Raw genomic sequence first — 23,725 nt, forward strand, 5'->3', positions numbered from 1 at the left:
TCCTTCCCAACGTTGGCCCTCATTAATTCTCTCACATTCCCTAGTGCTTCTTCTTCTTCATCTCTCACTCAGCACACACACATACTTCGTTCACATAGCTCTACACAGTTGTCTCTCTGTCTCTGTGCTCCTGCTGTTGTCTCTCAGCCAAACTCTGGACAATTTCGGTTACATTTTCGGGGCCCTGCCCATTCTCATAACACAAGATAAGTCGCATAGTTTCTCTTAGGCTGTTATGTAAAGTCACATTGACCCATGCATGTGGATCTAAGTTGGTGAGGGATCCCAGACAGTAAACAATTGTCTGAACCTTGAGCACTCAGGGTATGTGCAGAAAGAGAAGTACTGCAGGGAGCTATATCTCAATGTAAACAGTCTGGCCTTGATTTAGCAATAAGCAACACCTGGGAATTGGTCTTTGTGTACTTTCTACAGGGGCAGCTAGTCTGTTTTGAATCTGCTCTGTAGTCCAAAATTAGCTGTCTGTGTAAAGGGCTGTCTTTGTGACTGAGAATCCTATGTCAGTCTGAGTAATGTAAAATATCCTATTATTTCCATACATCCAAATTACACAGCCTAAACAGAAATCATCTTCCTGAATATCCACAGCTATATGTGTGCCCAATAAGTGTAAAACACACCACCGAAGGGTTGTGGAAAGAATCCCACAGCTGTTCTTATTAGGGAGGCATAGCAGTGGTACCTGTCAAAGTTACAGACCGAAAACAACCAGTCATTTACCGTCAATAGCCCCATGGCTTTGCCAAGTGGGGCCCCTCAACAGGGCATCATATGTCTGGTGGGTCAACCTGTTAAACATCAGTTGTCACTGCTGTATATTCCCATGGCCTCCTGCAGTATATTTCAGGTATACAATATAATTTTATGAAGCACAATGATCACTGTACTCCAGTAAGTTAATATGGCCATTACCTCACTGTGGGGCGTTTACCCACCACCCCCACAGCTTCCCAGAGTTTTCTTGAGTGCGAGCAGCAGGAAATATTAGATAGAAGGATTTATAGCGGAGAATGTTGCGGAGATAAACAGATAGAAAATAAAGGATAGCCTCGAGAGGGCCTGGAACCTTTTCCAACGGGCCCGGACTGTCTCTGGTCCAGGGTTTTTATAGAGACGCCAAGGGGTGGAGCAAAAGACCTCCTCCCCCAGCACAGCCAAGTGCAGACCATCTCAGACACCTGCACTCAGGCCCGTGGTCCTGATCATCCTCTATTTGGACCTGCTGGGTAAAGCCACGAGGAACCCCAGGAACGGGCTCCCACACCTCACACAGTTGTCCTTTCCTGTAGAGAGAACGGTTCACATCTACCTATACTCTTGAAGTGAACACAGTCAGGAATAACCACTTGTACACCCTACAAGTCTACTGACTTCTATATTTCTGTACTTTAAGACATGACAAAAATTAAACTAATGAGAGTTAATTATAAGCTTGGCATGGAGGTATATGCCTTTAATCCCAGCACTTGAGAGGCAGAGGCAGGTGGATCTCTGGGAGTTCAAAGCCAGCCTGGTATACATAGCAAGTTCCAGGACAGTCAGAGCTACATAATACAGAGACCCTATCTAAAACCAAAACCAAAACCAAACAAACAAATGAACAAACAAAGAATTAATTATATGGAGATTCTAGCATCAACAGATGGGACCATAGAGATGCCATTAGAAAATTCTTCTTTATAAACACAAATCTCAAACACATTTTATCCATACTATTATTGAAAAAGGATCAGTGACATTTTAGTAATTAATAATGATGAATGTAGCCTACTTTATAGGGTTCACAGAAGTGCTAATTTCAGGGTTTGTCAACAAAGAGATTAAGTTAGATTTCAATTACCTTATCTTTAGGAGAGGGTGCCTTAATTTCCTTTGGAAGGATGGGTGGCTCTTCGTTTGGCTGGAAGAGAAAAAGAAAGAGCAGGAGATGGTGCAGTCTAAGCACATGCCACATTAGGAAATGAAGTGTTCTAAATGTTTTGTGAAAACTCGGCCACACTACAATTACATGAAGAATTATATGACTTGCTTGGGTATTAAATGTGTTAGGAATCCTTGTGTACAATAAAACATGTGTTTCTTCAACCTGAGACAGGAAACTCTAGTGCACTTTCCCAAGTGCTTTCCTGGGAGAGGGATCCTTCTAACCCTTTCCTTGTTGTCTGGCCCTGAGAAACTCAGATGGTAGGGAGATGGAGGGTGCTTACTGTGTGGTGGGCCCAAGGGACAGGCTCCTTCTCTGGGTAGAGATAGCACAAAATGGTGGTTTTGAGTTGGGTGTGGCCTACAGGGTCCCAGAAGAAGGTTGACCAGGGAGGTAAGGGGGAGAGGGCTCCTGGAAGTGACTGTGTTCTACTAGAAGAGAACGTGGTGCAGGATGGGGTCCTCAAGAGAGATCAGTTTTAGGAATGGGTGGAGTCTTAATTGTTTTTATAGACAAAAGAGGAAAACCAAGAGTAATTGAATGTTAACCTGTGATATTTATTATATGACTGCTGATTGTTTGAAACTGTGTAGTCTTAGTCTGTGGGAACTGAAGAGTGAAAGCAAACTTGGATTCATCGCTGAAAAGATTTAAATACTGGGGAGAGGCAGACAGTTTAGTTGGTAAAGTGCCTGTTGTACAAACATAAGAACTTATGCTTGGATTCTCAGCACTCATATAAAAGCTGCACAAACTGGCACACATTTCTAACTCTAGCACTACGTGGGGTGCAGGTAGGGTGGAGGTGAGGAGGGTACCCAGAACTCATTGATCAGCCTGTATAGCCAATTGATGAGCTCAAGTTCAGTGAGAGAGACCTTGTCTCAAAATATAATGTGGTGAGGGCTGGAGAGTTGGCTCAGCAGTTAAGAGCACTGGCAACCCTACTAGAGGAGCCAGGTTCTATTCTCAGCACCCACATATTGGCTAACCAGTGTCTGTAACTCTAGTTCTGGGATATCCAATGCCTTTTTCTGGCCTCCATGGGTGCCAGACACCCTGTCCGTGATGTACAGACATAAATGCATGTAAAACACCAATACACATACAATAAAATAATAAGTTGAAAAAATTACGTGGGAAGCAGTTGGGAAAGACACTCAGCATTGGCCTCTAGTCTCTACATACACACATCCACATGAAAATACATAGCACATGCACAAAAGAAATAATAAAACTAGTATGTTCTAGATGGATTAAAGTATATGAAATGAAGTATAGGATTATGCATTAAAAGTTTACATATCTTGGCTAAAATGTATGTTCTAAAATTTCTTGTTTTAAGTAATATTTAGTTTATTTAATGTCATCTTATACAACAGCTTTAATTTAATATTAAGAACATATAATTAAAACAAGTAAGATGGCAACATCACTGATACAATCAACATTTAAAACAATAAGCAATGTGGTTCAGGATAGTAGCATGGTCAAAGCACATCTCCTTGTGCCCCCAATTCAAATCTTTTAGGGGATGAGTCCAAGTTTGCCTTCATTCTTCAGTTCCCATAGACTAAGACTACACAGTTTTTATATGACTACAATATCATTTATTGTTATTATATGACTACAACAGCAAGTAGTTATTGTATGAGTAATCATTGTTGTAGTCATATAATAAGATATCACCGTTAGATTAACATTCCATTACTCTCTGTCTTCATTTTCCCCTAATGAGGGCAAGCCTCTCTTAACCATAGGCTGGACCATTTGCTATGACCCTTCACTGGGAAGCTGGTTTTCTTTGAGCCCTTTGTGTGGTATCTCTTCCTGCCTTTCACAACATCAGATTTAGCAGAGGCACTTGGCTTTGTTTTTCTCTTTTTGGCACTTATGCAGTGAGCTTGGCCTCTTCAGCTTGTCTGCACCGAGGCTGATTTTGCATAGGATACTTTTGTATGAGCAGATATGAGTTGCTTAAAGCTGTGGCAGGGAACATCGAGTTCTAGCTGGGGTCTGCTTTTAGAGCCACTTTCAGACGACAGCCCTTTCAGGCCATTAGCAGCTTGAGCTGAGAGGTAGAGGAAGGAGACTGAGGAGAGTTTGCCCAGTGTGGGGAGCCAGAGGCCACATTATTTCGATCTGATTGTTCTACATTGTCCTTGGATTCTAAGTTAAAAGGACAGGAATATTCTTTAGGAAGGGCACCTGAAACAAGACACTCTTGGCTTTAAGTAGACTAAGTGTCTCAATACTGGAAAGAGAAGGTTAAGGACCTTACTTACCTCTTACTGTGCTCACATAGTGAAGCTGAATCTGGAATCATCTATTGCTTTATCATCTTCTAAAGAGACAAACAATAAGTAGAAAAAGTTCCTGAATCTGGAAAAGGCCACTTTAATGTAAAATCAATATGCCTAATGTATTAACTTCAGATGGACCGAGAAAGAAGATTTTAAAAAAAGTAAATATTGTTTTTGATTGAATTCTTAAAAAAAAAAATCTAGGTCCTGAAATGAATTTGCTACTATTGTGAGCTGTTCCGGTGTTAAGAACGCCTTTTCCTCAGATGCACAGTCTTGGAGGACCTTGGTCTCTTCCCCAGGTAGGGTGGCCTTGAGGAAAATGCCTCAGTGTGCCAGCTAGCTCTTTCTTTGAAAGGCAATTGTAACCTTCCAGGGGCAGACAATGGCCGACTTAAGGCTTATGAGGTCTGTTCCGGGAGGCTCTTTATACAATGTGGCTTCTCTGCTCCGTCCTAAAGGCGGTTAGTTATTAGCTGGATCTTTTTGATTAGAAAACACCATCAAGAGATTTGAGAAAAATAAATCAAAACCAAACCCTCTGCCTCTTGGGAGTTCCACCCTGAAACATTTCCCCACTGAGAACTGAACCTCCCAGGTCCTCATTACTTCTTGTTTTGGCAGCAGGCAAGAGTAATTTCTACACATTTAGAAAGTGAATAATAAAGAGCAATGTAACCAGTCTGGATGAGCTTCCATTTCTGTGATCCCCCTCTTTGTTGCGTTGGGTTTTACTGCATTCTCCCACATTCACTCAGAAGTGTATCCACACTTTCATTGATTTTCAATAATGGGACCAATCTTCCTCCCTTCTCCCTACTTCTCTAAATACTGAGAGAAAACAAACAAGAACAGAATCCCAAATAAAACAACAACCCCTCCTTCCCAGAAATTCAGGTTGCTTGAGTAAATTCAGCGATCTCCAGTTTAAAATAGTCTTGGATGACTCTATTAATATTTGTTGTTGCTGTGGCAGAGTTTCACTCTGGAGTCTAGACTGGCCTTAGACTCATGGTGATGTTTCTGCCTCAGCTTCCTGAGTCTGGAATTACAGGTGTGAGCCACCATGCCAAGACAAAGTAGAAATTAAAGTGGCCAGTTTGCAATTAAAATATATCTTAATTAAGTAAGACAACTTAAACAAATGCAATACTGTTCCACACTCACAACTCTCAGTTATTTTATTATATTTTTTAGTCTTGTCTGTAGTAGGCATGCTCTGTGGTTACACATCTCTCACAGGTTCCATGTGCAGGGTTTAGAACTTGGAACTGACTCAGTGGCAGCATTTATACCATACTGAACTGGGAAACAGTACAGAGCAGTGCTTTACAGATATCTGTATTGTATTAATATTTTATTATTACACTTATCTTCTGAGATGGTATATGTGCTGTTGAGCATGCATGAAGGTCAGAATGGATTTGTGGGGGTCAGCTCTCCCCTCCTGCTGTGTGAGTAAGTTCAGCTTGCCAGGCGTGGCTGTAGCAGCTTTGAGCTATCACGTTGTCCCATATTGTATTTTTAAATATTTTTAAATTAATTTAAATTATGTGTTTTTTGTGTGTCTGTATGTGGGGGCATGTGCATATGAGTTCAGGTGCCCTCAAAACCAGAGGTACTGGATGCTCTAGAGATGGAGTTACAAATGTTTATGAGTTGCCTAATGTGGGTGATGGGAATTGAACTCTGGTCCTCTGCAAGTGCAGCAAGTACTCTTATTGGCTGAGACAGTCCCTGTAGTTTTTAGCTGATGCATAATTTTACATATTTATGGGGAATAGTGTCAATACCATACATGCATAAAATGTGTAATGGTCAGAGCAGGTTTTCCTCTCTGAAACTCCAGCATTATTTTGTGCTGGGAACTTCTGAACCTTTTCTTCTAGTTCTATATAAAAACAAAGCAGTTGCTTCCTGAACAGTATAATAATAGTATGGACAGTAAGAACAACAATCAATAAATGGGATCTCATGAAATTAAAAAGCTTCTGTAAAGCAAAGGACACAGTCAATAGGACAAAATTGGGAAAATATTTTCACCAGCTCCACATCCAACAGAGGGCTAATATCCAAAAAAATATAAAGAACTCAAGAAACCAGACTTAAACAAACCAAATAATCCAATTAAAGAATGGGTACAGATCTAAACAGAGAATTCTCAACAGAGGAATCTGGAGTGGCTGAGAAACACTTAAAGAAATGTTCAACATTCCTCAACCTGCAGGAAAATGCAAATCAGAACTGCTTTGCGATTCTATCTCACACCAGTCAGAAGGCCAAGATCAAAACCACAAATAACAGCTCATGCTGGAGAGGATGTGGAGCAAGGGGAACACTCCTCCACTGCTGGTGGGAACACAAACTTGTACAACCATTATGGAAATCAATATGACAGTTTCTCAGAAAACTGGGAATTGATCTATCTCAAGACCCAGCTATGCCACTCATGTGCAAATTCCCAAAGGAGGATTCCTCCTACCACACGGACACTTGTTTAATGGTGTTCTTTGCAGCTTTATTCATAGTAGCCCAAAACTAGAAACAACCTAGATGAACTTCAACTGAAGAATTGATAAAGGAAATGTGGTACATTTACACAATGGAGCATAACTGAGCTGTTAAAAACAATGGTGTCATGAAATTTGCAGGCAAATGGATGGAACCAGAAAAAAATCAAACTGAGACCCAGAAAGACAAACATGGTATGTACTCACTTATAAGTGGATATTAACTGTTAAGTAAAGGATTGCTGTGGATATCTCTCTATATACTGTGAATGTGTTACTCTGATTTGGTTGATAAATAAAACGCTAATTGGCCAGTAGCCAGGCAGGAAGTATAATATAGGCGGGACAAGCAGAGAGGAGAATTCTGGGAACAGGAAGGCTGAGTCAGGAGTCGCCAGCCAGACACAGAGGAAGCAAGATGTAAAAGCACTGGTAAGCCACAAGCCACGTGGCAACTTATAGATTAATAGAAATGGGTTAATTTAAGATGTAAGATCTAGCTAACAAGAAGCCTGCCATGGCCATACAGTTTATAAGTAATGTAAGTCTCTGTGTGTTTACTTGGGTCTGAGTGGCTGCAGGAGCCCAGTAGACATCGGAAAACTCCAGCTGCAAAGGATAATCATGCTACAGTTCAGACTCAGAGAGGTAAATAACAAAGGGGGTTTGGGGGGGATGCATGGATATTCCTGGGAATGGAACTAGAATTGATTTTTTTTTTTTGGTGCACTGGGGACAGGTGGTGATGGGAGCAGGAGGGATCAGGTTTGAGACGTTATAGAATATTATTTTAAGATGTGTTACAATTTTTTTATACTGTGAAATATTTGTTTAATGATGCAATGATGTGTTGCATTCATTTGTTTAACTTTGTAAAGCTGTGTAACTTTGCCTGTCTGAAGCATGTAATTGGTCTAATAGCGAGACAGGAGAGGGCTAGGTAGGGCTACCAGGCCAAGAGAATAAGTAGGAGAAGAGAGAAGAGGGAGGAGCAATAAAAAGAGAAGGAGAGGAGTCCTCCAGGGGACAGCCACCCAGCCACCCAGCCACCCAGCCACCCAGCCACCCAGCCACCCAGCCACCCAGCCACCCAGCTACCCTGCCAGCTACAGAGTAAGAAGTAAAGAAAGGTAAATAAAATAGAGAAAAGTAAAAGCTCAGAGGCACAAGGTAGATGGGATAATTTAAGTTAAGAAAATCTGGCTAGAAACAAGTCAAGCTAAGATCAGGAGTTCATAAGAAAGAATAAGTCTTCCTGTATTAATTTGGGAGTTGGGTGGTGGGCCTCCAAAGAGTAAAGAGTGAAAAAAAAACTAAACAACAACAACAACAACAACAAAAAACCCAAAACAACAAGCAAACAAACAAACAAAAACAAAAACAAGGGTTTCTCTGTGTAGCCCTGGTTGTCCTGGAACTTGTTCTGTAGACCAAGGTGGTTTTGAACTCACAGAGATCTTTCTGTCTCTGCCTCCAGAGTGCTGGGAATAAAAGTGTGAGTTACCATGCCTGGCTATTATATTTTTTATATAGGAGTGTTTTGTCTGCGTATTTCTATGTATGCTTTGTGAGTGATTGGTGTCCATGGAGGTCAGAAGAGGGCACTGGATGTCCTAGAACTAGGGTTATGTTTGAATGCTATGTTTGTGGGGTAGTTTGAATGTAACTGGCCTGTATAATATCATAGGGAGTGGTATTATTACGAGGTGTGGCTTTGTTGGAGTGGGTATGGCCTTGTTGGAGGAGATGTGTCAGTGTGGGTGCAGGCTTTGAGTATGCTCAGGTTACTGCCCAATGTCTGAGACCACTTCCTGTTTCCTGCAAGATGTAGAACTCTCAGCTCTAGCTCCAGCACCATGTCTACGTGTATTTCGCCATGTCCTACCATGATGATATGGACTGAACCTCTGAAATGTAAGCAAGCCACTCCAATTAGATGTTTTCCTTTATAAGAGTCGCTGTGGTCACGGTGTCTATACAGCAAAGGAAACCCTAACTAAGACAGTTTGTGAGCTGCCGTGCGAGTGCTGGGAACTAAACCTGGGTCCTCTATACAGAGCACAGTGTGCTCTTAAACACTGCCATCTCTCTGCCCCCTTTCCTTCTTTTCCTTAAAAAAATTATTAAATTTACTCATTTTATGTATGAATGTTTTGCCTGCATATGTGTATGTGTGCCATGTGTGTGCTTGGTGCCTACTGAGATTTGAAGAGTGTATCAGATCCCTTGGAACTGGACTTATGGATAGTTGTAAACTACCATGTGGGTGCTGAAAACTGAACCTGGGTCCTCTGCATCTCTCAACACCCCTCTCCATCTTTCTTTTTCTTGTCTCATGTATCCTAGGGATGTCCTTAAACTCCCTATGCAGCTGAAGATGAGCTTCAACTGACCCTCCAGCCTCTTTTAGGAGAAATGGTATTAGGGATGTCCTACCACGAAATACAGTTTATGCTATGCTGGGGATCAAACGCAGAGCCTCCTTCATGCTAGGCAAGCCTCTATCAACTGAGCCACATCTCCATGCCCCGTACTTAACTTCTCTATCCATTCTGCTGTTGAGCATTTTGGCTAATTCAACATCTTGGCTAGTGTGAACAGTGCTGCACATACCTCCTTGGGATGATGATTTAGTTTCCTTTGGATACACACCCAGAAATTATTTCAGTTTTTTTTTTTTTAAAAGAATCTCAATTCTGTTTTCCACAATGCTGTATTCATTTACATTCCCAGTGCACAAGGGCTCTCTTTTTACCATCTCTTTGCCAGTAGTTTTGTCTGTTTTTGTTTTCTTGAGACAGTCTGGCTATATTTCCTGGAAATTGTAAACACAGCAGTAATTAGACGTGCTTGGTTTAGAGTCCAGTCTTTCAGGTGTGTATCTAAGAGTAAGATAGCTGGGCCATAATGGCAGTTCTACGATTAGTGCTTTCAGGACTCTCCATCCCCATCAGCAGTGAGTAAGGGTTCCTCTTTTCCTCCATTCCTGCCAGCATTTGTTGTTTCCTTTGTTAAAAAAAAAACTGGGTAAAAGATTTTAAAATGTCCTAATTTATGCCTTCTTATTGCACTTATCTTGTTATTTTTTAAATTAATTTTTAATTTTTTATTCATTTTTACATACCAACCACAGATCCCCCTCTCTTCCCTCTTCCTACCCTCCCCCAAGACTTGGCAATGTGTAGGCAGATATGGTGCTGGTGAAGTAGCCAAAAAGTCCTACATCTTGCAGCAACAGAAAATGGTCTGAAAGTCACACTGAGGGATGCTTGAGCAAAAGAGACCTCAAAGCCCACCCCTACAGTGACACACTTCCTCTAAGAAGGCCACACCTACTTCAACAAGGCCACACCTTCGAATAGTGCCACTTCCTTTGGGCTTTCGGGGGCCAATTACATTCAAATTACTATAACCACTTAGTTAAATGTTTTCCTTTATAAGAGTTGCCATGGTCATGTTGTCTCTTCACAGCAATAGAAACCCTAACTATGACAGAAGTTGGTACCAGAGACTGGGTATTGTTGTGATAGGCCTGACCGTGATTTTGTTTGGAGGAATTGAATTTGCTACTTTGGGTGAGGAAAGCAGTGGAATGATTTAAGCACTGTTTAATGTGCCATACTAGTAGCAACATGGGAGATTTGAACTGTGGGGACCTGGCTCAAGAGGTTTTCAGTCTTGCTTTGGTCCAGTATTTCCTCACTATGCTCTCTTTCCTATGTTTTAGAATGGTAATGTATACCCTGTGCCATTATATACTGTATGTATGTATCTGTTTCTTGATCTTGATTTTAGAGAGTATTAGAGTTAAGAGGTTGCATGAATCTTAGAAGACACTTTGAACTTTGGCCTTTACAACATCATTGAGACTATGATAGAGTATGGGGACTTTTGCAGTTGGACTAAACATATTTTGCATTATCTTATTGTTACAAGCTTATGGGGGCCAGGGAGTGGAATGTGGTAGCTTGAATGTAATTGGCCCCCATAAGCTCATAGGAATGGCACTGTTAGGAGGTGTGGCTTTGTTGGAGTAGTTATGGCCTTGTTGGAGGAAGTGTGTCACTGTGGGGGTGGGCTTTGAGGTCTCCTGCACTCAAGATATGCCCAGTGTCTCAGTTCACTTCTTGTTGCCTGTCCATCAAGGCTTAGGACTCTCAGCTCCTTTCCTAGCACCATGTCTGCCTGTATGCTGCCATGTTCTGCCATGATGATAATGGACTAAACCTCTGAAATTATAAGCCAGCCCCAATGAAATATTTTCCTTTTCAAGAGTTGCCTTGGTCATGGTGTCTCTTCAGAGCAGTATCTAAGACAGCCACCACTTACTAAATGTCATCAATATTTTAGATACTTTATACTAGTTATTTCACTCAAATGGCTCTTAACAGTGGCATTGTATAAGGCAACCAAGACTCAGAAAAACAAACAAACAAACAAACAAACAAACAAACAAACAAACAAACACCCCCAGCTAATCTGCCCAAGGACACACAGCTAGCTGGTGACAAAATCAAGTATCTGTTGGTAAACTCTAGAAATTGTACCTTTTCTTCTCTCAAAATCAGGTAATGGGGCTACTTCACTAAGACGTAAGGTTGCTGAAGTAAAGCTTCCTTGGTGGTCAAATACTGCAGGACATCAAGTGATCCACCAGCCCTCCATATTTAGTATATATTGTTATAGTTCTTTTAGATTAGTGTAAATTATCTTAAAGTGGGTGGAATAAAGGAGGAAGAAGGAAGGAGCTGTGGGAGGTGAAGTGGTATTTTAGACTTCCTTCCTTTTCCCTCTTATTTTCTTTTATTTTGAAACAAAGTCTCATTGTATGGCCCAGGCTGACCTTACACATATAGTAGTGATCCTCCTACTAGATTCCCAAGTGCTGGGATTACAGGCATACACTCCTGTGACTAGCTAATTTAACTCATTTATTTTCTTAAAAAAATTAAAAAAAAAAACTAATCAGTGTGTGTGTGTGTGTGTGTGTGTGTGTGTGTGTGTGTGTGTGCATGTGTTTGTATGTGTGTGTTGTGCAGGTACATGTGTGTTCACATGTCACAGTATGCTTGGAGATGGCAGAGAACAACTTGTGGAAGTTGGTTTTCTCTTTCTATCATATCGGTCTAGGGATTGAACTCAGATCATCAGGCTTAGTGGCAAGCATCTTTACCATCTGAGCCAAGTCACTGGCTCTCACTATTTTCTTATATTGAGACTAAGTTCTTATTAACAACACTGCAATACAAAAATCGTTTGCTTCATTGATTGACTAGCTTGGCATTTGTACATATGAAACTACACACACTTTTTCGATGAATTTGTATATGATCTATCTGCCAGTGGCCATGTCAGAGGAGCAGCAGGTAGCAACTGACTTTAGGTGATCAGTCCACTAGGAAGCAAAGCTCTGCTGGGTGAATCTCAGACAGAAAAGGCCCTGAGAGCCTTGGCCCCGGAATGTCTCTTGCTACTGCTGTGCCTTTACGTGTTTGCTGCTGCCATTTTTTTTCTGGTATCTGGCATGGTATGAATGGGTGTGGGGGATCCCCTCTGCCCTTAATGTAGTATGAATATCTCATGGAAATATCCCATTCTACTGGGTATTTTACCTGTGGATTATTATGAAGATGATTTCCTCCTAAGATGTACTGTTTAATTGTAGCAATGACTTTATACAATAATAGTGTTAGTTTAAATACGATTTTGATGATTGAGAATCTTTAATAAGTATAATAAGGGATTATGATAGAGGTTAGTTTAGTGGAAAAATTAACATAGTTAAAGGTAGGATAAAATATTGCCCCTGCCTCTGATAAAGCAGAGGCTGCAGAGGATAAAAAATAAAACAAGGAAGTATCACACAGCTAGAACACATGAGTTTCTATTGAGGAGCCATAGACTGTGACTTAGGTTAATGATTAAGAAAAACAATTGTGTCCCAGAAGCTCAGTTAGCTCAAGTTCTTTTAATCTTAATGTTTAGAGATGTGTTCACAGGTTTTGGTGTGCATCATAGCTAAAAGAAAGCTTTAAATATGACTTAAGTTTAGGTTATGATGTTTTTATTAATGGCTTTGAGAAAAAATCTTGGAAAACAATTTGTTTATTTATTTTTTATTTTTTATTTTTTGAGACAGGGCTTCTTTCTTTCTTTCTTCCTTTCTTTCTTTCTTTCTTCCTTCCTTCCTTCCTTCCTTTCTTTCTTTTTTTCTTTCTTTTTTTTAAAAAGATTTATTTATTTATTATGTACACAGAAAAGGGCACCAGATCTCATTATAGATGGTTGTGAGCCACCATGTGGGTGCTGGGAATTTAACTCAGGACCTCCGGAAGAACAGTCAGTGCTCTTAACCTCTGAGCCATCTCTCCAGCCTGAGACAGAGTTTCTCTGTATAGCTTTGGAACCTGTCCTGGAATTTACTCTGTAGACTAGGCTGGCCTCGAACTCAGAGATCCACTTGCCTCTGCCTCCCGAGTGCTGGGATTAAAGGTGTGAGCCACCACTGCCCAGAGGAAAACAATTTAAAGGCATACTTTTCATAGATGAGTGAGGGACTCATTGAGGTCAAGAAACAAGAACAGTGCCAACCTGGCTATCATTGGCTGATGTACCTTTCTTGCTATGTTGGGATGATGATTAATTCCTTGTGCCCATTTCTGCTCTCAGCTTCCTGATATAAAAAACTGCTGATGAATGGGTATGCACCCTGAGGATTTAAAGTAGAGCTGACTGATTGTTTTTCATACTTAAAAGTTTAGGTTTGTGATTCTTTTAAGATTCCTTAGCCGGTGGTGGTGGCGCACGCCGGTAGGATTTGCTGAAGGAGGCGGAGGCAGGAGGATCACGAGTTCGAGGCCAGCCTGGGCTACACATTTAGAGCCCGGCATGGTGGCGCACGCCTTTAATCCCAGCACTTGGGAGGCAGAGGCAGGCGGATCTCTGTGAGTTCGAGGCCAGCCTGGACTACCAAGTGAGCTCCAGGAAAGGCGCAAAGCAAAGCTACACCGAGAAACCCTGTCTCGGAAAAAAACAAAAAAAAAAAACAAAAACAAACAAAAAAAAAAAGATTCCTTAGAAGATTACCTTTTAAGATAACTAGTAAAGTAATTGGTCTTTTCTTTGTAACTGCAAAATGCAGCCTGCCAGTAAAACAAATGGATAAACACACACACACACACACACACACACACACACACACACACACACCCCCACCCCAAAACCTTGCTTGCTTATACTCTGTTAATCTATAACAAGTTGTTTGGTAATGAATGTGAGTTCTTGGAACAACTTGTTTTTCACCTGTAATACATAAAATGTTTAATCATGTAAGGCATATAGAAAACATGCTTTTTAAAAACTTGTATTTATTGTAATCATTTACTTGAAAAGGAGACTGTAACCACATTGTAATTTTTATATTGCTAGGAAGATTCTACTGGGATTTATAAGCTGTAAGGGAAAAAAATAAAGACATGAGAGAAGGAAAACACCAGGAAAGATGTAGAAGGAAGACATCAAGGAAAAGTTAGAAGGAAGACATCAGGAGAGATAGAAGGGATACATCTTGATAGAAGAAGGAAAAGAAATAAAGAACACAGAGAGAGAACAGAGAAAGACCCTAAGAGTGTGTGTATGTGTCTTTCCCCTTTTTCACTGGCCCCAGAGAGTTAAGTTTAGTCCCCCTCGCCACCCCCTGAGAATTAAGTTCTGCCCCCTCAGATAGAAAAGTCAAGTTGAGGGATAGTCTTCCAGAGGCTCCCCCTCAAATCCTGAGCTGCTGGAGGCTGGTCCTCACAGAAGTAATGATGATCTCCAGGTATTTTCTCAAACGTTGACTTCAGTGACACGAAGCAACCTGTTCTGACTTCTAGGTTCTGTTTATTTATTGTCTGTGCTGAAGACTGAACTCAGATCCTCACAAATGCCAGGGAAGCATTTTCTTAAAGAGCTACTTCACCATCCTTTGGTGTCTGGCATCCTATTTCTCAAATACACACTTGGTTTACCACTTGGACATTTGAAGCTTGACGCACTATTCTGCTGCTGTGTGGCAATGTTGTTTTTTCCGATCCTGTCTGCTTCCTGAGGTTATGGCCTCCCTGTAAACCATGGAGTGGTGTTATACTAACATATCTCTGGAGTCAGGGATTTTGAGTCTCATCATGACATTGTTCATCTAAAGGAGTGAAATTGACAAGGGAAGAGATGCTTTTAAGTTGTCAGCCATGCATTTAGAGTGCATCTACTTGGGTCTTCTGCCTCCAGTTTCTTTGGATTGATCTCTAGTTTTTCCAGATGAAAATAAGACAGATGACAGGAATAACTGATTTTATCAATTTTTTTTATTTATTTTAAAAATTAATTAGTTGACAGTTCTGTAACAGGGCCCCAGACCTCAGCACAACAGACTCCATGATGGAAGTACCATTCAGGTTGTAAAACTCAGCATGTAGACAGTACCATCTGCCAAAATGAAAACAAAGACCTAATCTTTTAAAGTCTATAGTTCTGGGAAAGTCTCTAAGTATACTAACCTTGCTTTTTTTGGCTTCTGTAGTTCTGTTTCTGGCTAACTGTTCTTATTGACTGAAGTATGTTAACCCAAAACATGGTTTCTGTGCTTAAAAGCTCACCCTGAGAAAGGCTCAGTGCTATACTGGGATTCCAAACACCAAGTATAGTTGCTGGACAGCTAATAAAGAACTTCTATTGGCTTAAACCTATGTCTGAGCAGTTTTCTCTGGTAAATACCCCACAAAAATTCCACTAACATGTGTGTTGTATTTTGATCACATTCATCTGGGTTACTCTTTCTTATCCTCCCACTCCTTCTCCTACTCTCCTGCTTTCTGAGTTTAATCTGGGGGTGCTTGCATGAACATGAATGGGGGCTATTCACTTGAGAATGGGCAACTTACCAACGGCTACATCATTGAAGAAAAATGATTCTCTCCCCCAGCAGCCATGAACTGACAATAGCTATCTAGATAAAGGATGAGCCTCATGACCTTTTCTCCCACTCATGATGGAGCTTTGTTGGGCTTGATCTTGTGCAGGTAGCCACAGCTGAGTCTGTGGATTCAATGGTTCTGTCACATCCAGAAACAGGATTTCACAGTACTCTCCTCCATTCTCTAGCTCTTACATTTTCCCAGCTCCTCTTCCATGTTCCCTGAGCCTTGCATGGGGTAGTGGTAGTGATACAGATGTTCTGTTTATAACTGAACTCCCAACAGTTAATTATTCTCTGCACTTTGGTCAGTTTTGAATTTTTTTTTAAAGATTTATTTATTTATTATGTATACAGAAGAGGGTGCCAGATCTCATTACAGATGGTTGTGAGCCACCATGTGTTTGCTGGGAATTGAACTCAGGACCTCTGGAAGAGCAGTCGGTGCTCTTAACCTCTGAGCCATCTCTCCAGCCCAGTTTTGAATCTTTTTATTAACTGCTGCCCACTGCAAAAGCAACTTCTTTGGTCAAGGGTGTGGGCAGCACTAATCTATAGGTATAAACATAACTATTTAGAAGTCGGTTTGATAACATGCCCATTTAGTAAAACAACAGTAGTAGGTTCCTCTCCAGGGTCTGTGATTGTCCAGCTTTAGGCTAGGTTTACAATGCCGGCTATGAGTTTCTTCCTGTGGAGCAGGCCTCAAATACAGTCAGAAATTACCCCCATTGCAGCCACACCACTATTGCATCAGTGAGCATGATGACTTTATTTTATTCATTTAAAATACTAACTTGATTTTAAAATTTTGTATGTGCATGTGTGTCTGTGCATGTATATATGTATATATCTATATCTATATATATTGTGTGTGTATGTGTGTGTGTGTGTGTGTGTGTGTGTGTGTGTGTGTGTGTGTGTGAATGCCTGCAGAGATCAGAATAGGATGTCAGATCCCCCTGGAGCTTGAGTTACAGGTGGTTGTGAGCTACCCAATATGGGTGCTGGACCAAACCCACTTCCTTTACAAGAGCAGCCAGAGCTCTTAACTACTGAGCCATCTCTCTAGCCTGATGTCTTAATTTTTAAAGAAACATTTTAGGAAACGTTGCCAGCAGTTTTTTAAAAAAAACTTTTTACTGATTCTTTGTGAATTTCACATCCTGTGCCCCCAATCCCACTTATCTCCCCATCTCTCCACATCTGCCTTAACAACAACAACAACAACAACAACAACAACATCTTGCCATGGAAGCTTCGGTGTGTCATGTAGAATACCCTTTTGCTCAAACAACTTGACTTCCAATTGTTCATTTCAGTGAGTCTGGTTTGAGGCTGTGAGGATCAATACTGGACCCTCACTGGGACTCCTCTCTGATATCATGTTGTTACCCTGTGTCATGGAGATCCTGCAGCTTTGGTTCTGTAGGACTGGCCCTTTCATGTCATCCAGTAGTTCTTAGATGTGATAGATGTTGGGTTAGGCCAACTCAAAGTCCTGGATCTGGGCCTGGGTGGTAGCTGTGTTGGTCAGCCTGCCAGTTCTCTTGTATCCATGCCATCAGGGCCAGCTCTCCTGCTGTGTCCAGGTGAGGGGCAGGACTAGCTCTCCAGCAGCCAGCAGTGTTTTTATTTGGAAAAAAAATTGAATTTGATTACTAGTTATTAGGGATGAGGAACAAGTACAAACAGAAAGAATGTCATATCTCTCATGGGACTCATAATCTATTTACTCCAGTTAAAGAGATGACATCTTGAGTGTCATATATGACAGATTGTCACAAGGTCTATAATAACTATGGTAACTGGGTGTGGTCATTTGAATGAAAGTAGCCGACATAGGCTCATAGGGAGTGGTGTTAATAGGAGGTGTAGTCTTGTTGGAGTAGGTGTGACTTTGTTGGAGGAAGTGTGCCACTGGGGTCAGGCTTTGAGGTTTCAGATGCTCAAGCCAGGCTCAGAGACACTCCTTCTTCGTGTTGCCTTCAGATCCTGATGTAGAACTCTCAGCTACTTATCCAGCACCATGTCTGCCAGAATGCCTCCATTCTTTCCACCATGAATGCAATGGACTGAACCTCTGAACTGTAAACCAGCCCCCAATTGAGTTTTTTACTTTATAAGAGTTGTTGTGGTCATGATATCTCTTCACAGCAATAGAAACTCTAAGGCACCGGATATGGTTGTAGCAGGCTTTCTTTGGGCCACATTCCAGCTCCCAAATCATGACATAAAACTTATTATTAGTTATGAAGCTCAGCCTTATCTTAGGCTTGTTTCTTGCTAGCTCTTATAACTTAAATTAACATGTTTCTCTTCATCTATGTTTTACCTCCAGGCTTTTAACCTTTTTTTCATTCTGTATGTCCTGTTTTCCTGCTTCCTTTGTGTCTGTCTGTCTGGTGGCTGGCTGGCTGGCCCCAGGTATCTCCCTCTCATTCTCCCTCATTCTCTCTTCTCTCTTTTCAGAGCCTAGATTTCTCCTCCTATTTACCTACTTACCAGCCCCTCCTACCCCTCTACTGCCCAGCTATTGGCCATTCAGCTTTTTTACTGGACCAATCAGGTGCCTTAGGCAGGCATAGTGAAACAGCAACACATCTTTACATTTTTAAACAAATGCAGCATAAACAAATGCAACACACCTTTACATTGTTAAAGTAATATCCCACAAAATAAACGAATGTAACATATCTTTGCCTCATTAAAGTAATATTCCACGGCACAATGGTGGCTTATGCTTATAATCCTAGTACTGGGGAGGCTAAGGCTGGTGGATTGCTGTTTGTGGCTTCAAACTTAGGATGTTTCCCAGGCTGGTCCTGAACTTCTGCTCCTCCTGCTTAGTCTCTTGAGTGCTGTGATCCTACGCCTGCACTACCATGCTTGGGTGGAAATTAAATTTGACTGTGATATAAATGAGGAGTAAAAGGAGAAGTGAGAACGAGAGTTTGGTATGTAAGTAAACGGGGAGGGGGAGCAACAGGAAAGAACCATTAGTGATTATCCTACTTAGATTTCTATTGCTGTGATAAAAGACTAACCAAAAACAATTTGGTGGAGGAAAGAATATATTTGGCTTACAGCTTGTAGTCCATCATGAAGGGAAGCTAAGGCAGAAGCTCAAGGCAGGAACCTGGAGGCAAAGACCTGAAGCAGAGAGCATGGAGGAGTGCTGCTTACTGGTTAGCACAGGAATCTTCCTTATACTACTCAAGGCCACTTCTTCAGGGGTGGCGTGTCTACAGTGAGGTAGGCCCTCATCTACCAAATAGCAATCAAGAAAATACCGCACAGACATGTCCACAGGCCAATCTGATAGAGGCAAGTCTTCAATAGAGGTTCTCTTCTCTCAGGTGTGTCAAGTTGACAACCAAAATTAACTACCAAAAATGATTCAGGATTTTCAAGTTCAGCTGCTTGGGAGTATTTATGCCATGGACAAGCAAAACTCATAGAATTTGGAGAGGCCTGATTAAGGACAAAGACAGGGAAATCGGAAGTTTGGTTAACATTTGTTTTATTTTATTTTTCCTTTCAAGGCTTCTGGTATCATGAGGTACTTGCTAAGCTGTAGATACATTAGTGTCTGCCTTGGCTTGTAACAAAGCATTTTCTCTTCTTAAAAGGTTGTTAGAGATGGTAAAAGTAAGGTGTCCATTTAGTTCTAAAACAATCTACAGTGAAATGATTACGATAGGAAGTTTCTTCCAATTTCAACTAAACTCAGTTTAGTTTAAACCATTATCACTTGTGCATTTGTCCCATGAGGAGCAGTAGTTAAAAGCATGACAGTGATGATGATGTGTGTGGTCCCTGAGCCAGTGGCTACTTGTCTCCATCCACATTCCCTCTCCCTACCCTTAGCCTCTTCAGAGCAGACTTCACTTCCTGGTTTCTCAGGGTGTAGATGAGGGGGTTCAGTAACGGAGTGACGACCGTGTAGAATACAGCAACTGCTCCATCCAAGGGACTCTTGGAGCCTGCCCGAAGGTAGATGAAGATACAGGGGACATAGTAGACCGTGACCACAGTGAGATGGGAGCCGCAGGTGGAGAAGGCACGCCGCCTGCCGTCAGCAGTGCGGATCTTCAAGATGGCATGAACGATGTTGGCATAGGAGAGCAGGATCAGCATGAAGCAACTGGCGGCCACCACCCCAATGTCCACAAAGGTCACAAGTTCATTGACTGTTGTGTCAGCACAGGCCAGTCTCAACACTGCAGGAATGTCACAGATGAAATAATCTATCTCGTTGGGTCCACAGTAGGGCAATCGGAAGGTCAGAGTGGTTTGAATAGACCCATGGATGGAGCCAGCTACCCAAGCTCCAGCCACTAAGGTTGTGCATAACTTTCCATTCATGAGCACAGGGTAGCGAAGAGGCTGGCATATTGCCAGGTACCTGTCATAGGCCATCAAAGTGTAGAGGAAGCACTGAGTGCTGCCTAGGAAGTGGAAGAAATACAGCTGAGCTACACAGCCACCAAATGGAATGGCCTTGCTGGCAGGAGTGAAGTTTAAAATAAGTCGAGGAACAATGACGGAGGAGAGCCACATGTCCAGGAATGAGAGCACACCTAGAAGAATGTACATAGGACGGGCATGCAACTTGGGGTCAGCCCACACAGTGAGCAGGATGAGCAGGTTACCCAGCTGTGTCAGGATGTAAATGAGGAAGAAGACCAGGAAGAGGAAAGTTCTTAGGTTTGGGGGGTGAGCCAAGCCGAGGAGAATGAAATCTGTCACCACAGTGTCCAGCGATGTGTTTCTGTTTCTCCTCATGTCTTAGTCTGTTAAGATGAATCATGAAGTTAGACAAGGAGAATGCAATAGGGGGAGGAGGTAAGACGATGCTTTTGTTCAATGATTAGTGTCTAGCAGTTAGGAGAGAAATGCATGTGTGTAAGATTGTTTTGAAAGGTGTATGTGAAAAGAAAGAAACAGTGCAGGGGTTGGTTGTGTTGGTAGATGTATGGAACCTCCTGCCCAGTGAGAGGCACCAAGAAACAGTGTTGCACAAATCAAGGAACAGGAGAACCCCTGAGCCATAGGATGGACCAATGCCTCCTATCAGAAAGGATTTAATGAGACGAGGTTATACCAAATGCAGGGCAGAGTGGAAGTAACGTCCTATGATCACGTGTGCTCTGCCTCTCACTTGACCTTACTGTGGTGCTGCCCCTTTGTCTTTGGCTGAGAATCACATATTCTCACCATAGCATGCAAAATATGCAGTGTCTTCACCACCCTACCAGTCCTCACCTCGTGTTGGGGCCATTATCTTCAAGAATTCTTTTCTGATTCTTGAGGACTACATATACCTTTTCAATCATTATCTTATTCTATTTACATTGTCTAATTTCTTACCAACCTTTCCATGTTTGTTATAAAACCATTGACCAACACATGGTTGTTAGCAAGCTTGTGCATATATATACACACAGGTTTCAGTTTGTCATTCTGCAACTCTCCTTAAAGAACATTGAAGATTTCAAGTATGTGAACCAGCCAGATAACAAGGAAACTAAAGGGGTACTTTCATATCTGCTTCTTGTTTACTCAGTAGCCTCCACCACATGCTTCTACTGTAAATATTCTCCTAGATACACAGGGCTAAGCAGACATGGACTGAACCGTAAGCCAAAACAGACGTATAATACCAGTGTGCTTCCACCTGAGCCTATGGTATTTTCATGATATGTTTTACGAAAGTTCAAATTTCTATATCAAATTAGAACTGCTACCCTGGAGTAATAATTTGGAGCTGTCTCCTAAGTTATACATTTTTTTAAAGTCATACTTATATATAATGAGCAGTCTCCCTAACTGGTCTGTATTGCCATTCTGTTCTTTACAGTATTGTACATAACTATGGGTTCATTTATTACAGTTCCCTGTTGGAAGAAAGCTCGTCTGACCACTCAGGTGCTGGGTGCCCTGCCTGGTAGGACCTAGGAAATTGGCATAGGGCACAGCTGTTGGGGTTGAGGCGTCTCTGTTCCTAGACAGGTAGTAAGTAATGTAGTTTTGAAGACAGGTAGTTCAAAACCTGGGGTATGTGTCCAGGAGCTGTGGAGGATTTTCAGAGAAACAGAGCATATGATTGCTAAAGATTTGGGTCTGATAGTAAGAGTGGCACAGTCTTAAAGGAAACAAAGACAGACTACCTAGCATCCCACGGCACTGCCTCTCATTCTTTAGCTTCCTATGTCATGTTGTTTGAGATCTTCTTGTTTTTAGCTTTCAGAAAATTTGCAAATAATTTAAGTATATCAGCCCTGGCTGATTAAATAATTAAGATATTGTGATAATATCCAAATATTAGGCTGTATCTGATAATGATAGAATTATCTTATAATATGGTCAGAATCTAATCAAAGTACACAAAAATATTGAAAGGTCAAAGTTCAATATAAAAACATCTCAAAAGTAGATTCCAGTGACATCAGAGACTAAATGATACATCTTTGAAAAGCAATTGTAAAAATTGCAAGGGAAGACTGTTGTTTGAATCTTAGATGATATCTTAATAAAAAACCCAGAACCAGATATCAGGGTGAAAGCTGAAAGATCAGAGAAGCAGAACAGCCAGCCACTAGTTCTTAACTCTATGAAATCCTCAGCCTCAAGAGAGTGAGTTCCTGTTTCCTCAAACCTTATATACCTTTCTCTGCCCTGCCATATTACTTCCTGGGATTAAAGGTGTGTGTGCTTCCCAAGCAAAGGCATGAGATCTCAAGTGCTGGGATTAAAGGTGTGTGCCACCACTGCCTGACCTGTATGTCTAATCTAGTGGCTGGCTCTGTCCTCTGATCCTCAGGCAAGTTTATTAGGGTACACAATAAATCACCACAGAAGACTGTGAGGACGAATGAGAGGGTGCCATTGAGAAGGTAAGAACGTGAGGGATAGGGGGACATTACAGGGACCTCTGTTATCTTGGGACCCCATGATGAGCAGCTTCATATGTATCTTGGACCTAGTTCAGGCATCTCTGATATGAGCACATTTCCTGGAGAGGTTCCAAGGGTATAAAACACTTACCCCAGCAATTTGAAACATTGGATATCTACAGGGACCCTTGGGATCTGGGGTACTAGGAAACAGGTATGAAATTCTGAAGATGGGGAGGGAAACTGGTTTAGTGCTGTGTTGGACATGCTCAAAGGACCTTATTACCCTGAGGAGGGGGGAATATCCAGTTCAAATCTGTTTCTGGCAAGGACATTTACCTTCTTTGGTCTTCATTCAGTTAGATGCCCTGGTAAGGACAGGGCAGGTCAGAGAGAATGTATGCCGTGTTGGGTATCCTAGACATATTTTATGTACTCCACAGAGTAGATTTTTGTCTTTTACCAAGTGTTAAATAAAAAAGAGCTTACTTAAGAAGGGAACTTAGTGCCTCTTCACTGGAGTGAAAAGATGCATTTAGCCTGTCTATTTCTGCAGAACTAACACCACTTCCTCTTGACCTGCCCCCCTACCATTGCCATCATAATAATAATAAAAAAGAAAATAAAAAGGGTATTAAGATTTTAAGCCCCCCTTTCAAATTTATAAAGATTGAATTTATCCTAGTACTTTTGGGAGGTTCCAGAAAGAAATGGAAAAAAGAGACTAACGTTTAGACAATACAGTCAGGTCTCCAAGCTGCAGGCTAGTTGTGTCTTTAGTGGAGCACTTCTCCACACTGAGTTTCCTCTTGGACTCACGTGTATAGAGCTGCAGAATTGGTTGCCTGTCCCTGAGTGGAATCGTTCTGCAGATAGAGAGATGCTGTTCAGAAGCTCAGTGCAGCCTGTGGTACAGGGCTCCTCTCTGTCTTAAAAAGGATTTGACATTCTTTCAGGAGTTTGCCCTGCAGGCAAATGCCTTTCTGGGCTCTTTGACGAATCCGACTTCTATATCTCAAGTCATATTTTGCATCAGTTTTCATCATGTTGCCTTTCTTGCCCTGACGAAAAGCGGGGAAAAGCAGCACTGTCTAGAGATTTGAAGCAGCATTCTG

At 41.6% G+C, this 23,725-nt stretch overlaps 1 protein-coding gene across 1 annotated transcript; it reads right to left on the reverse strand.

Moving 5' to 3' along the window:
- Positions 1-19,510: 19,510 nt before the first annotated feature.
- LOC102918839 (olfactory receptor 10G2) lies at positions 19,511-20,499 on the reverse strand. Its single transcript, XM_006993387.3, has one exon. The coding sequence runs from the start codon at positions 20,497-20,499 to the stop codon at positions 19,543-19,545; it is 957 nt and encodes a 318-aa protein (XP_006993449.3). The 3' UTR covers positions 19,511-19,542.
- Between the last annotated feature and the right edge of the window lie 3,226 nt (positions 20,500-23,725).

This window comes from Peromyscus maniculatus, chromosome 9 (assembly GCF_049852395.1).
Source record: "Peromyscus maniculatus bairdii isolate BWxNUB_F1_BW_parent chromosome 9, HU_Pman_BW_mat_3.1, whole genome shotgun sequence".
Taxonomy (NCBI): domain Eukaryota; kingdom Metazoa; phylum Chordata; class Mammalia; order Rodentia; family Cricetidae; genus Peromyscus; species Peromyscus maniculatus.